The sequence below is a fragment of the Portunus trituberculatus genome, chromosome 47 (assembly GCF_017591435.1).
Source record: "Portunus trituberculatus isolate SZX2019 chromosome 47, ASM1759143v1, whole genome shotgun sequence".
NCBI classification, from domain to species: Eukaryota; Metazoa; Arthropoda; class Malacostraca; order Decapoda; family Portunidae; genus Portunus; species Portunus trituberculatus.
In genome coordinates, this window is record NC_059301.1 from 6,415,577 (window position 1) to 6,430,059 (window position 14,483).

General features: G+C 40.1%; 2 protein-coding genes across 3 annotated transcripts in view; both read left to right on the forward strand.

The window, feature by feature from the left end:
* Positions 1–3,907: 3,907 nt before the first annotated feature.
* Positions 3,908–4,306, forward strand: LOC123498127. Its single transcript, XM_045245302.1, has one exon. The coding sequence runs from the start codon at positions 3,908–3,910 to the stop codon at positions 4,304–4,306; it is 399 nt and encodes a 132-aa protein (XP_045101237.1).
* Positions 4,307–8,970: 4,664 nt separating this feature from the next.
* LOC123520869 overlaps positions 8,971–14,483 on the forward strand; it is a 20,727-nt gene continuing 15,214 nt past the window's right edge. Inside the window, exon 1 of one of the 2 annotated variants that reach the window (XM_045245013.1) lies at positions 8,971–9,247. The gene's annotated coding sequence lies outside the window, so the exon portion shown is untranslated. Of the gene's footprint in view, positions 9,248–11,205; positions 11,676–14,483 lie in introns of those variants that run through there. The other variant, XM_045283517.1, reaches the window with a different exon arrangement.

The window sequence follows — 14,483 nt, forward strand, 5'->3', positions numbered from 1 at the left end:
TATATATATATACAAGATGTTCCAGAAGTCTTGGGCACATTTTGACATTGAATATCTCGAAAACTATTAAGGATATAAAAACGCATCTGGTAATTCAGAAAGCTGGTAATCTCAAGTTTTTCATGGAATGTTCAAAGATGTTCAATGTGAGCACCATTGGTCACACGACACGCATCAAGCCAATAGTCCAATTCTTGTCAAACGCGTCCCAGCATTGCGTTGTCGATGGTTGCAACAGCTTCTGTTATTCGGGCCTTCAGCTCATACACTTCTCTTGGAATGGGAGGCACATAGACCAGTTCTTTCACAAATCCCCACAAAAAGAAATCGCATGTCCAAGAAAGCTGTCTACGGACCATTCTTCTTTGAAAGAGCAACAGTCGATGGTGAGACGTACCTCGACATGCTGAAAAACTGGTTAATGGATAAATTGAGTGAGAAAGAGTCCGATGACTTCATTTTCCAACAGGATGGGGCGCCACCACACTGGAGCCTCAGAGTTAGACAGTTTCTGAACACAACACTGCCAGACAGATGGATTGGACGGTCTCGGCAAGATGATCATGTTTTCATGCCGTGGCCTCCCAGATCTCACACTCTGTGATTTCTTTTTGTGGGGATTTGTGAAAGGACTGGTCTATGTGCCTCCCATTCCAAGAGACGTGGATTAGCTGAAGGCCCGAATAACAGAAGCTGTTGCAACCATCGACAACGCAATGCTGGGACGCGTTTGGCAAGAATTGGACTATCGGCTTGATGTGTGTCGTGTGACCAATGGTGCTCACATTGAACCTCTTTAAACATTCCATGAAAAACTTGAGATTACCAGCTTTCTGAATTACCAAATGCGTTTTTATATCCTTAATAGTTTTCGAGATATTCAATGTCAAAATGTGCCCAAGACTTCTGGAACATCCTATATATATATATATATATATATATATATATATATATATATATATATATATATATATATATATATATATATATATATATATATATATATATATATATATATATATACACACAGGCTGATCATCCCAAATTTGGCAACTGCCAGACCTGAGGCCTGCCGGATTACAGAACATTCCGGATTACAGGTGGTCCTTAACTAAGCACCGTAAAATACCCTGCATAGTCTTAGTCAGCCTGCATTAAAACTAACATTGTTTCAATATGAAAAATGTTAGCTGTGCAAGTAAATATGCATGTATGCATGCAGAATACATCACCAGGTCGGACAGCTCTCTCGGCAACTACCAAAAATTTCTTGATGCCTCCCTTCTTCACTAATTTGTGGAACATTCGCTGTCTTAAATATAATTTTCAATATGTAGAGCACCCCCTCTCCTCTGATAAACCTCATCTTTTCCTTACCAAAACACAGGTGGCTGAGGCATTAACAGTAACTCTTTTTCTGTTCCCTACTACTTTCTCTATCCTCATTTTCGCTCCAAAGCTGGATGTTGTGTCTATGTGCGCAACGACTTGACTTCCTCTCGTGCCCACGCTCTTGAATCTTCTGAGTTTTCCAACATTTGGCTTTGATTCAAAAGTCACTCTTTATTACATTTAACTGCACTGTCTATCTCTCCCCTAACTCCTCTGCCTATAGTAAATTCTCTTGACTAATTGATTTCCAAAGTGGAGCACATTCTGTTTCTCTATCCTTTTGCGGAGATTTCCTTCCTTGGATATTTCAATGTTCACCACCAACTTTGGCTTTCCTCTCCCTTCACAGACTATCCTGGTGAACTAGCCTTTAACTTTACTATCCTCCATGACTTAGAGCAACTGCTGCAATACCTTACGTATCCCTGAGTCTTGGAGACACGTCCAACATTCAACATTCTTAATCTTTTCTTTACCTCTAATCATTCTGCTTATGCTGTTACCCCATCTTCTCCATTGGGCTCCTCCAATCACAATCTCATATCTGTATCTTCTTCTATTTCTTCAATCCCTCCTCAGGATCCTCCAAGACGGATGTGCCTCTGGCGTGTTGCCTCTGTTTTTTTCCCTGGAATGATTACTGTTTCCGTGTCAGAGACCCATCTCTGTGTGCTGAACGCATAACAGAGGTCTGTAGGTGCGTGGTACTGGTGCTGCTCCCTGGGGGAGTATTGTAGGTGCAGGGGGCAGCACTAGAACCTCACACTTACAATACTCCCCCCCCCCCCGCCTTTCAGCGAAGATGCTCAGGAGCACGCGAGAGTGGACGGCTCGCCTTGGAGAAGCGTACTGGAGGAGGGTCGTCGTCCTAGAGAAGGTTATAGCGATCAAGCAATTACCCACATCTACCACAGTTAATGGCCTGCAAGAGTTTGTTGGGTTGGTGAATTTCTACCATCGTTTCCTGCCTGGCGTCGCATCCATCATGGCCCCCTTATACAGTGCACCAGTAGAGAAACCCAAGGATTTGACATGGGATGATCCTCAATCAGAGGCATTTCAGAAGGCCAAGAATGCTCTCGCCACAACAGCTCTCCTCGCTTTCCCGATCCCGCGGAAGCCACTCTTCTTTACTACAGACGCCGGCGATATCGTCATTACAGCTGTCCTCGAGCAGATGGTCCAAGGGCAGCACCACCCCCTCATCAGCCGTAAGCTACTGAAGGCTGAAAGGATTTACTCGACCTTCGATCGTGAACTCCTCGCCGTGCACCAAGCCATCCGTTACTTCCGCCATTTTCTCGAGGGTATCACCTTCACAATTCAGACGGACCACATGCCTCTTGTACATACCTTCACAAAACAAGCTGACGCATGGTTCCCCCGCCAGCGCCGTCATCTCTCCGCCATTGCCGAATTTAACTCCTCCCTTCAACACCTTTTTTTTTTTTTTTTATTTATACCATGTGGGCTTTTCACGGGAATTTATGGGCTAAAGGGGATACTTTTGGGTACTATCTCAAAGCCCACCCGCTAGGAAACCGTTGCCCCGAGTGAGGAAGCCCAACCTACACTCGGACCGTGGACAGGATTCGAACCCGTGCGCTTGGAGACCACTCGGATCCCAAAGCACGCATGGTTCCATTGTACCACGGCCTGCCAGGTAAGAAGAACCCTGTAGCCGACGCCCCCTCTAGAGTCTCCATTGACACAGTACAGTTAGGGCTAGACTACAACCATGTCGCCAAGGAGCAGAAGGAGGACACGGAGACAGCAGCTTGTAGAATCTCCATCACCTCACTCACATGAAAGAACGTCCCCGTGGACAAGTAAGGTACCACAGTCCTCTACGATATCAGCACCAGCTGCCGCGCCCGTGAATACCAACCTCCCTTCGCCGTCATGTATTCAGCTTCATCAATGGCTTGTCACATCCTTCTCGACATGCGATGCGACATCACGCCTCCTGAAACAAAAGTTTGTGTGGCACAGCATCTCCAAGGACGCGACGGACTGGGTTCGAGCTTGCGCCGCTTGTCAAACCTCCAAGATTCAAAGATGAGTCTGGGGTCTTTTCACCAACCACAGAGACGCTTCGGCCACATCCACGTTGACGTAGTGAATCCCCTTCCTCCGTCAGAAGGACATCGCTATCTTTTCACCATCAAGATGGCCTGAAGCGGTACCGATGACACTTTTGCCTCCTGCTCCACAGCCCTGCTCTCCAAGTGGATCTCAAGATTCGGCATTCCCCTCCACATCACGTCCGACCAAGGCACTTACTTCTTTCACTTCACAGCTGTTGACATCCTTGGGAGAGCTACTGGGTACTTCCATCCACCACACCATAGCTCACAACCTGGAAGCTAACGGCATGATGGAGCAGTTCCAAAGAACCCTAAAGACTGATTTGATGTCCCGATGCAGTAGCTAAGGGTGATTTTCGCAGCTTCCCTAGGTCCTCCTCGGCCTTTGTACAGCTCCAAAGGAAGGGCTCGAAGTCTCACCAGCAGAGATGGTTTATGGAGACCTCGTGGTCCCCGGCGTATTCTTCCCCGATGCTCATTCCAGTGACAACTTGGACCGATTTCGACGAATCGATGGGAAGTTTGCTCCATGCAAACAGACTTACAAGCCGCCCAAACATCGCTACGTTCCCCGAGATCTACATGCGACGCTAAATGTTTTTCTCCGCACTAATACCAACAAACCTTGCCTTACTCTTCCATACTATGGCCCCTACAAAGTCATCGAGAAGAAGGAAAAAGCGTTTCTGCTGCGGATCAAAGGCGGCAACGATTGGATCGCCATAGATTGCCTGAAGCCAGCATATTTCCAGGATGACGACCCTCCTCCAGTACAGTTTTCCAGGATGGACCGTCCACTCTCGCATGTTCCTAAGCATTTTTGCTGAAATGGGGGGAGTATTGTAGATGCGTGGTACCGAAGCTGCCCCTCGCACCTAAAAACCACATTCCAATGCTCCAGAACAGTGATCCGTACGAAAATAAGTGAATAACGTATTCAGAAACGCCGGACCTTCTCATTACGACAATTTTCCAGGGCCACAGAGACAACTAGCCGGCTTTTCAAGGTAGTTTTTCCTTTTAAAAAACTAGAAATCTTGACAATCTATCACCAGGACCATAAAAATGCCCTTAGAAACACGAGCATCTTCAACTGGAGCCTTTGGAGAGCAGTGATGGTGAGAGAGCAAAACGTTTCAGAAAATTTCAACGTGTCTTTAAGGTACCAGACAGCTAGCCAAGAAAACGGATTAAATGTCTTGAAATTCTCCTCTTAAATGGTCAAGTCATAGGAAGTTGGAGACAAAGAAGCAGATAGGGAATTCCAGAGTTTATCAGAGAAAGGTATGAATGATTGAGAGTACTGGTTAACTCTTGCATTAACCCCTTCAGTACCATAACGCGTTTACTTATTTACTCTGTTTACTATTTGGTGATTTCATACAGCTTCAGAAATTTACGTGAGAGGATTAAAATTGTGAAGACCGTGGCCATTAATCCTCCATAGACCCTTACTAATGTCAATAAAAACGGTCAAATTGCACACAAATCTCAAGTAAAAATGTGACCCAGTACTGAAGGGGTTAGAGAATTGGGTAGAGTAGGGGTGAGAGGAAGAAGAAAGACGCAGGAAGAGGGGAGGCATCTGCAACTTTTAGTTCATTGCAGCTATCTAGACTTTACGTGACAGCTTAACAAGGACTCTGCATCATTACTGGGAAAGCCGCCTATACGAGAACTTGACTAAAAATCTTTGGGGAAATACGTGTTCTCTTACAAAAGCGACAAAAAAAATAAAAAGGAAAGCCACAAGCAGGTTTACTTACTAACTTAAAACAATTCCCTTATCTCTTTGTGAATCGATACTCAGTTTGGCTTCATTTTTTCCTTTTATTTCCCTTTGTGTGTGCATGATTGCCTCGCTCTTATTATCGGGCATTCCTTTGTGCTCGAAAAGATATCACTAGAAAAAAATCAATACGAATGATAGTTTTGATTTCTATCGCCTTGACCTCATTGACTTTAATCCTGTACGCTTTGTGTGTGTGTGTGTGTGTGTGTGTGTGTGTGTGTGTGTGTGTGTGTGTGTGTGTGTGTGTGTGTGTGTGTGTGTGTGTGTGTGTGTGTGTGTGTGTGTGTGTGTGTGTGTGTGTGTGTGTGTGTGTGTGTGTGTGTGTGTGTGTGTGTGTGTGTGTGTGTGTGTGTGTGTGTGTGTGGTTTGGTGCGTGACTGAACTGTTCAGTATTGTTCTATATTGCACTCTGTTCTGTGCTGATGTTCTGGTTTCCATATACTGTTTTCTGCTATTGTTGCTACTGTTGTTGTTGTTGTTGTTGTTGTTGTTGTTGTTGTGGTGGTGGTGGTGGTGGTGGTGGTGGTGGTGGTGGTGGTGGTGGTGGTAACAGAAGAGGAGGAGGAGGAATACAAAGGAATACAAAGGAAAGAACAGACAGCAACAGCCCTACTATATAGGCCTAACGAGGCTGTTTGTGTGTCTATTCTACCACTACAGTTGCTAAGAGTTAGAGGCTGGAGGACACTAGGGAAGGAAAACAAGAGAGCATAGAGAGAAGGAATGTCAAAGATGTGATAGGATATATTCCAAAGTTTTCCTAGTGTAGCAAAAAATAAACTAACAATGCTGACACTTTTTTCTTCATTTCAAAAATCCTCTTGAGTGATGAATGAACCAGTAAGGGAGAAATACCTGGACGGGGAAGATGTTCAGAGTGGAGGGTGTGGATGTTCACGGGAGGATGAGTGAAGGGTGATGAGGAGGAATATCCAGACGGGGAAAGGCACAAAGACGACAATATCACATAAGAATCAGAGCAAACCTCTTTATCTACTTTTCTCCTTCGCTTCGTCCTATACATAAGTACAAAAATAAAGGCATTAAAAAAAATGATAAAATATAAGACAACAAAAGTACATAAGGTAAATAAATGAATAATACTTTCAGGGATGTTTCGGCCCCAGACACCAGCTGCCTAGTTACACATGCTGAGTCATTGCCATACAACCACACGCTTGAAAATGACTGGCGGCGTCCCAGGTCACACACTCACGCACCTGGAAAACAAAAGAAAAGAAAAGCCGGTATCAGTACACATGTTTCTCAATTCCTGTATACGAAAATATTTAACAATAGTAACTTGGATCATGAAAAAACAAGATATATTTGTCTCCATTCCAAGATAAAAAAAAAAGACATCTAAACCTTAAATATTAAGGAAAAATTAGCTATAAGTAATGTTTTCTTAGTTGTCTCTATTCCCAGATTTAAAAAAAAAATTGCATAACTGAAATATTAAGGAAAAATTAGGTATTAGTAAAGTTCTCATATTTGTCTCCATTCCTAGATAAAAAAAAAAAAGTCTAAACATGAAATATTAAGGAAAATGTAGTTATTAGTAAGGTTTTCTTAATTCCAGTGTAAAGTGAACTTTATATACACATTTTGGAGCACTGAAGAAAGAGTAAGCTGTCAGTAAAGCTGTGTATATTCTTGTAAAACCTAAGCATATATACGTGACTCAGAGCTTTCTCAGGAAGAAAAATTAGATATCAATGACGAGGCCTCTTAATTCATGTAAAGTGTGTGTGTGTGTGTGTGTGTGTGTGTGTGTGTGTGTGTGTGTGTGTGTGTGTGTGTGTGTGTGTGTGTGTGTGTGTGTGTGTGTGTGTGTGTGTGTGTGTGTGTGTGTGTGCGCGCGTGCGCACACACACACACACACACACACATCAAAGATAAGTCATAATTGTGCAAAATTTAATTAAAAAGGAAATGTCATTACAGTTGTGTCACAATAAAATCAAATACAAAACTCCATGTAACCCGCATGAGATGATCAATCGAAAAGACAAATAAGGACAATTTCATCACTGCTGGATAAGCGCGGCGTGGTATTGTACTAGATAACCCAACAGATACACGATTACAGCCAGTCACGCTCCTTTATTCAAAATTACATTCACTCCATCCCCCATAAAGGTGGTGTGTATGCTAATGGGGAGCGGTGTGAGGCGCTGCAAGGTAGCATCGTCACTGCCCTCACACCCACGGGGACTGCTGGGGTGGACCGTTATTTCGGAACGTATATGTTACAGGGAATCTGCATAATCTGGAATTTCACAAAATTTCTAGTAATTCCGTGGAAAAATATTTCAGTAGTCATATTTCTGGTATCACATTCTTTACTGAGGGAGCCTAGGTTAAGTTTGGTTTGGTTACATTACTATAGCTTCAGCTTAAGCAACCAACCATACTAGACAGATTTGTAATACAATTTTTGCTGCATAAAACTTGTAGGCAATTTTGAATTTTATTTAACTTTATGCAACAGAAAATATATTGCAAATCTGTCCACCATGGCTTATTAGTTAGACTGAATCTATAAGTAACGAAACCTAACTTAACTTGGGTAAAGAATATGATATCGGACATAAGACTATATTTGTAAGAAATCACTTGGGATTTTGTGAAATCCTTCATTACACAGATTCGTTGTAACATACATACATACTTATGTTTTAATTAAAACCAGCAGCTCCTATAATAAAATGTTCAACAAGGCTCAATACGTTTTTTTAATACATCTCGTATAACCTCGGAAGATGGAGAAAGTACGTTTGCACTTCAATGTGGAATATTTCTAATATTACTTAAACTTTCATTAAATCACTTCAAAGACCCACAAGAGCCTTTTCAGTGGCGGTGTAATGTAATTTTAATACTAATCATAATTCAAGTACTATTGCCTCTGTCTCAAAGTATGATTTACTGATCTTTTTATTCACAATTGTTGATACACTTCGTAATTGCTAAATTTTTGTTAGGTAAGTTTATTGCCTAATTTGTCCCCTGTTCTTCCCTGTTGTGCATACTTTTAACTTTTATTTGAAATTGAGAAGACTCCGCAGTCGTTAACTTCTACCGACTTTTTTCCATAGGCATCTTTTCCAGCGTCTATTAATTTAGTAATCTTCCTTCCATCCATCCCTTCGCCTGTCATCTCCCCATATCACCTTGGACAATTAATTACTAATTTTATGATATTAATGATCAACTAAGTAAAGAAAAATAAAGAAAAGACAGGAAGAAAGAAGAAAAGTATGAAGAAAAAAAAATTTTTTAAATGTAAAATTGTAAAATTAAGACCGCCTGCGTTTTTAGGGGAAATGTTTAGCGTTATACGTAATCTCTGTCTCTCTCTCTCTCTCTCTCTCTCTCTCTCTCTCTCTCTCTCTCTCTCTCTCTTGTAAATTAAACATTAACGTTTGTTTATGTTATTGTTTGTTCATTGCGTCATGTGATCCTAACTTCTGGCGTCACCATACCCAATCAATCATCAGCATCATATTAACATTGTTATGTAGGACGCTCGCACGCCTCTGTGTGTGTGTGTGTGTGTGTGTGTGTGTGTGTGTGTGTGTGTGTGTGTGTGTGTGTGTGTGTGTGTGTGTGTGTGTGTGTGTGTAATTTGAGCCACAGTGTTGCAGATCATGCGCGGATATCATTCTATTCAGCCATACCCTGCTAAGAGCACAGAGTTCATACAGTCCGGTCTGTGGTGAGGCTGAGACTCTTACACACCGTATTCTCTTACTCACTCACGTCAAGGGCAGTGAGTGCTCACTACTCTGTGTGATCCTCTGTGATCTGAGCGCTGCGAGAATTGATGCGTGTAGTGTTACGTAAAAAGACATCGCCACGAAATTAGCGAACTGTGCGTGGCAGAATTATCAATGCGTGGCTTACTTTCAACAACACACTGGCTGATAAATAAACGTATGGCATCAATCACAGCTTAACCACCAGAACACAGGTGAGTTGACTTGCTTAACGTACGTATATACACACACAACCATTTACTACTTCGAAAAGGTGCCATCCTTTATTTCTCATACATTTCAAGAGACATTTTCTTCGTGGTAAACAAAAAAAAAATGAACAAAAAGTCGTACTACCATTATAAAGCAACATATTGGCATGTTTTCACAATGTTTACATAACTATCGTATTTTTTGCTGCCTTCCTTATATTACCTTACCTACAGTACCACCACATGCTTAACTATCCTTTAAAGATCTCGGCACCGTGGACGCTAAGGTACCGCGAGAAGCTATTAACTAAAATAACTTTCCCTCAGTTTCTAACTCTCGTGATTCCTCTACACTTGCGATTTATTGTAAATACAGGGGAACTCTACCTTGAGAGGAAGGTAACGAGAGCGACTGTAAAAAGTGACTTGTTTAAAGCAGGAAAAATCCAAAGAAGATACCGTGAAGGTGGCGCCACGAGCGATGTTATTAGCACACGTGCGTATGCTAATAACATCAACAATAACAACAACAACGATAATAATAACAATAACAACAACAACAACAACAACAACAACAACAACAATAATAATAATAATAATAATAATAATAATAATAATAATAATAATAATGATAATTAATAATAATAATGATAATAATAATAATAACAATAATAATAATATCGATAATAATATTAAAAATAATATTAATATTAATAATAATAATAATAATAATAATAATAATAATAATAATAATAATAATAGTAACAATGATAAAGATAATAATAATAATGACAATAATAATGACAACATAAAACAATAAATAAAAGGAGAAATACGTCATTTCGCGAAAGTGAGATAAGGCAAAGATGACTCTGCATATCAGTGACCTTGATGGACAGTCACAAGACAAACCCAAGAACTTTGTCCCCGAAACAGCTGCAGTTGCCAAGACAAATAGACCTATGATATGTAAGGCGCACCCGATCACACACACACACACACACACACACACACACACACACACACACACACACACAGAGAGAGAGAGAGAGAGAGAGAGAGAGAGAGAGAGAGAGAGAGAGAGAGAGAGAGAGAGAGAGAGAGAGAGAGAGAGAGAGAGAGAGAGTGTGTGTGTGTGTGTGTGTGTGTGTGTGTGTGTGTGTGTGTGTGTGTGTGTGTGTGTGTGTGTGTGTGTGTGTGTGTGTGTGTGTGTGTGTGTGTGTGTGTGTGTGTAGCCACATTACGTAACCATTATGAAATAGAAACTTCTGAAAAAAAAAACATCTTTTGTCGTGAATAAAAATAAATGTTTTAAATCCACTGGAAACATTCTCTAAAAATAAGTCAAAATAAAGAAAATGCACACTTTGCTAACTTCTCCAGCAATCATTATCACCAATCCCTCTTGGCCTGGCTCTCAGCTGTCAGGTTAATGGAGCCGAGGTGGTAGTTGCGAGCCGAACCCTCCCACATCACCATCACATGACTGAGCTATCTTATCTATGTTAACAGAGAGACCTCGTGATGTCCGCACTACTTGACTCATAGCCGTATCTCTCTCTCTCTCTCTCTCTCTCTCTCTCTCTCTCTCTCTCTCTCTCTCTCTCATATCCATTATCCTTCATCCATTATCATTTTATTTCACTTCATTTGATTCTTTCCCTCTTACATTCTATTTTCTCCTTCAGTGTTGGGTCGTCATGCATACCCGTACCATTCTAAGCTTCTCTCGATTTTTCTTTCCTTTTGTTACTTGTCCCGTCATGCATTAAGCAAGTGCATGACATGATGTTTCTCTGCTGCTGTGCTGAAGGTTGTGTGTTGAAGGTGAGACTGACGTATGAGTGAATGAGTAAATGAGGGAGAGAGGTCTAAATATGACTGAGTACAGAGGTTCGTATGTGTGTATGTGTGTGTGTGTGTGTGTGAGAGAGGAGGATATGAGAAAGAAATGAGTGAGGGAGCGAAGGAGGCTAGTGTGAGTGAGTGAGTCAGGTGTGTGAGTGAGTACTGGGGAGAGTGTGGGGTGAGTGAGTAAGAGGGACTGTGAGGGAGCAAGTGAGGTGTGAGTGAGCCCATGGAATGTAGGATCTCACATGACAAGGAGCGTGGTGGCTAGGATGTGATGGGTGAGAAGGGAAGTGGTATGTGTGTGTGTGTGTGTGTGTGTGTGTGTGTGTGTGTGTGTGTGTGTGTGTGTGTGTGTGTGTGTGTGTGTGTGTGTGTGTGTGTGGGCTAACAGAGATTGTCAGTCACGTGTATGAGAGAGCGAGTGTGTTACAAGGACTGGAGGCGACTGGCAGTTGTATTGTGGTCTGTGCGAGTGTTTGTGTTTCCCGTGCAGTGCAGCCGTGCAAGCTGTACAAAAAAGGCTGTTCTAAGCGCACTTCACTACTTCTACTTCCACCACATCACTTCTACACAACTTGAGGTAAATACAAGATTAATTTCCCTATGATTTTACTGTATTGCTAATTCGATTAATGGATTTCTTTCTATTGACTGACGATGACTCAGTAAATTTCACATTTCATTTGCTGTAAAGGTTTGCATCACGATAACAACACGAGTCACGGGAATTATAATTCTTCTACGATTCTTAAAGTACAACTGATACAATGAATTGACGTGGGATCTTGTTGACACATGATGATTCAGTATAATATAATACGGTTACATGCTTATATTTTGTTTGTCTCAGGATAACTTGAGCATGTGTGCCGCAGCAGACATGAGCTGTCTACAGATTCAAAAGAATGAATGATTTGATTAACTTACTGGCTGTGAAGTGATCCTATAAAACTGACGAGTCCATTATTCAGGTTTCTTTGTATCAGAGTAACAAGAGAACACGGTAACACGACACGGTAACACGAGGACAACACTCAAGATTAATGCAATTTGTTCAACCAATGAGAATACACCAATCATTTCTTGAACTAACAAATTCTCACAATTTTTTTTTTCGGTATTCTGTAAATCAAATAAGACACGAGTAACAGACCTTTAATAAAGCCAACATTACTTATATTCTAACATATCATTAATACTAATATCATAACCATCATCATAACCATCAGCATCATCATTTATTTATTTATTTATTTCTATTTATTTTTTTTCATTTATTTTTATTAATTTATTTTATTTATCTATTTATTTTTTTGTGTGTATGTGTTCCACAGTGTGGAACACACACACACACACACACACACACACACACACACACACACACACACACACACACACAGTATCATCATCATCATCATCACAATCATTATCATTATGAACAACAACAGTGACAACAACAGGACACTGAGGACAGTGATTCCCAAATGTCAAAACCAAACTCCTTCGTCAGGAGACACCGGCCCACCACTGATTAACTTCCAAAACCGGACATAAAACCGAAAATCATTATCATTACTATCTGTTTCTATTATCATTAAAATAATAATAACAATAATAACAATGATGATGATAATAATAATAATAATAATAATAATAATAATAATAATAATAATAATAATAATAATAATAATAATAATTAATTATTATTATTATTATTATTATTATTATTATTGCTATTACAATTATAATAACAATTGTAAAATCATGACATCACTAACGACACGCACATCACATCTAAACGAGCCAAGACAAGTGCATCACGCGTCTAACTCTCTCTCTTCCCTGTGCGTCATGGAGGCAAGGAGGCAAGGAGAGGAGCAAATCAGAGGCTGGAAATCCCTCCCTCGCGAACTCAAACCTTTCCATGACACAGCAAGAACTAAAAATTTGCAACGCGGCAGCACTATCTATTTCATTTTCAATCCATATTGTCTGTTTTTTTGTATGTCTCTTTACAAGTACGTGAACACGCTAACTTTACATTCTTCGTTGTACTGACTTATTGACTTCTATAGACCATGTCACAAAATGACTTCTGCGCCACATTATTTCAAAAAGCATTAATGATGATATACAAATTATTAAGACTAATTTTACGGTTTCTATATAACTAGCAGGAAAAAAAAACACAACTGAGAAGCCAGCGCCTCATTTATTGCTGTGGCCTTTCAAAACAGTCGTGCTGAGAGAGGAAAGAATTGCAGAATACGTGCCTATGAGCCAGGGTTTCTCAACCGGGCTTCCCCGGAACACTAAGGTTCCGCAAAAGGTCCCTAAGAGTTCCGCAAGAACAAGTGAGATAAACTAATGCACTTTCGACTTTTTATTTAACTTCATCTACGTAATATAACTAAACATGCACAATATATTATTGATTATTGTAATATTATAACATATTATTTTTCCTTAAACCAGTTATTCAAAAATTCATAGTATGATATTTGTCACGTGAAATATGATGAAAATAAAATGAGAAATGTATGGTACATAATTTTGTTTTTGCGCAGTGGTTCCTTGTGAAACACTGCTATAACCTGCCACGTGTAAGTCCGCCGACTCCTTGAAGCTTCACTGTGTTCTGATGCTCACAATATGTTGCTGTAAATCATTGACTAGCTCTTCGTGAATTTGTAATATCACACACCAGTCTGTCTCGATATGGGAGGTGAAACTATTATTTTGTGGTGAAGTCATGTGCTTTATTGTTATACATGTGCCATTGTAATATTCTAACACGTAATAGGAACAATAACAACAACGTAACAATGCTGCTACTACCGCTCTTGCTGCTACTGTTGCTGCTGTTGCTGTTACTACTACTACTACTACTACTACTACTACTACTAATAATAATAATAATAATAATAATAATAATAATAATAATAATAATAATAATACTGATGATGATAATAATAATAATAATAATAATAATAATAATAATAATAAAAGTAATAATAATAATAATAATAATAATAATAATAATAATAATAATAATAATAATAGTAATAATAATAATAACTGCTAACTACTAAATGGGATTTAGATGAGGCAATCCGCGGCTGGTTGCAGCCAGGATTATGCAGCAGGGAGCGAAATGCAGGTGGAATTTGCTGTATTGCCGTACAAGACGGGAAACCACTCTGTCGATCTGATCGGCTGCCTTACCGGTAATTTTCTAATGTGAAATGAGAACAATTATCGATATGAAATTGAAAATATAAGGAATATTGTTCGTAAGTGATTTAGCAATATCTATCGACTGTACACTCACTGGGCCATTGTATTCAATCAGAAAATACAATATCTAAATTTACTAACAAAGAATTTG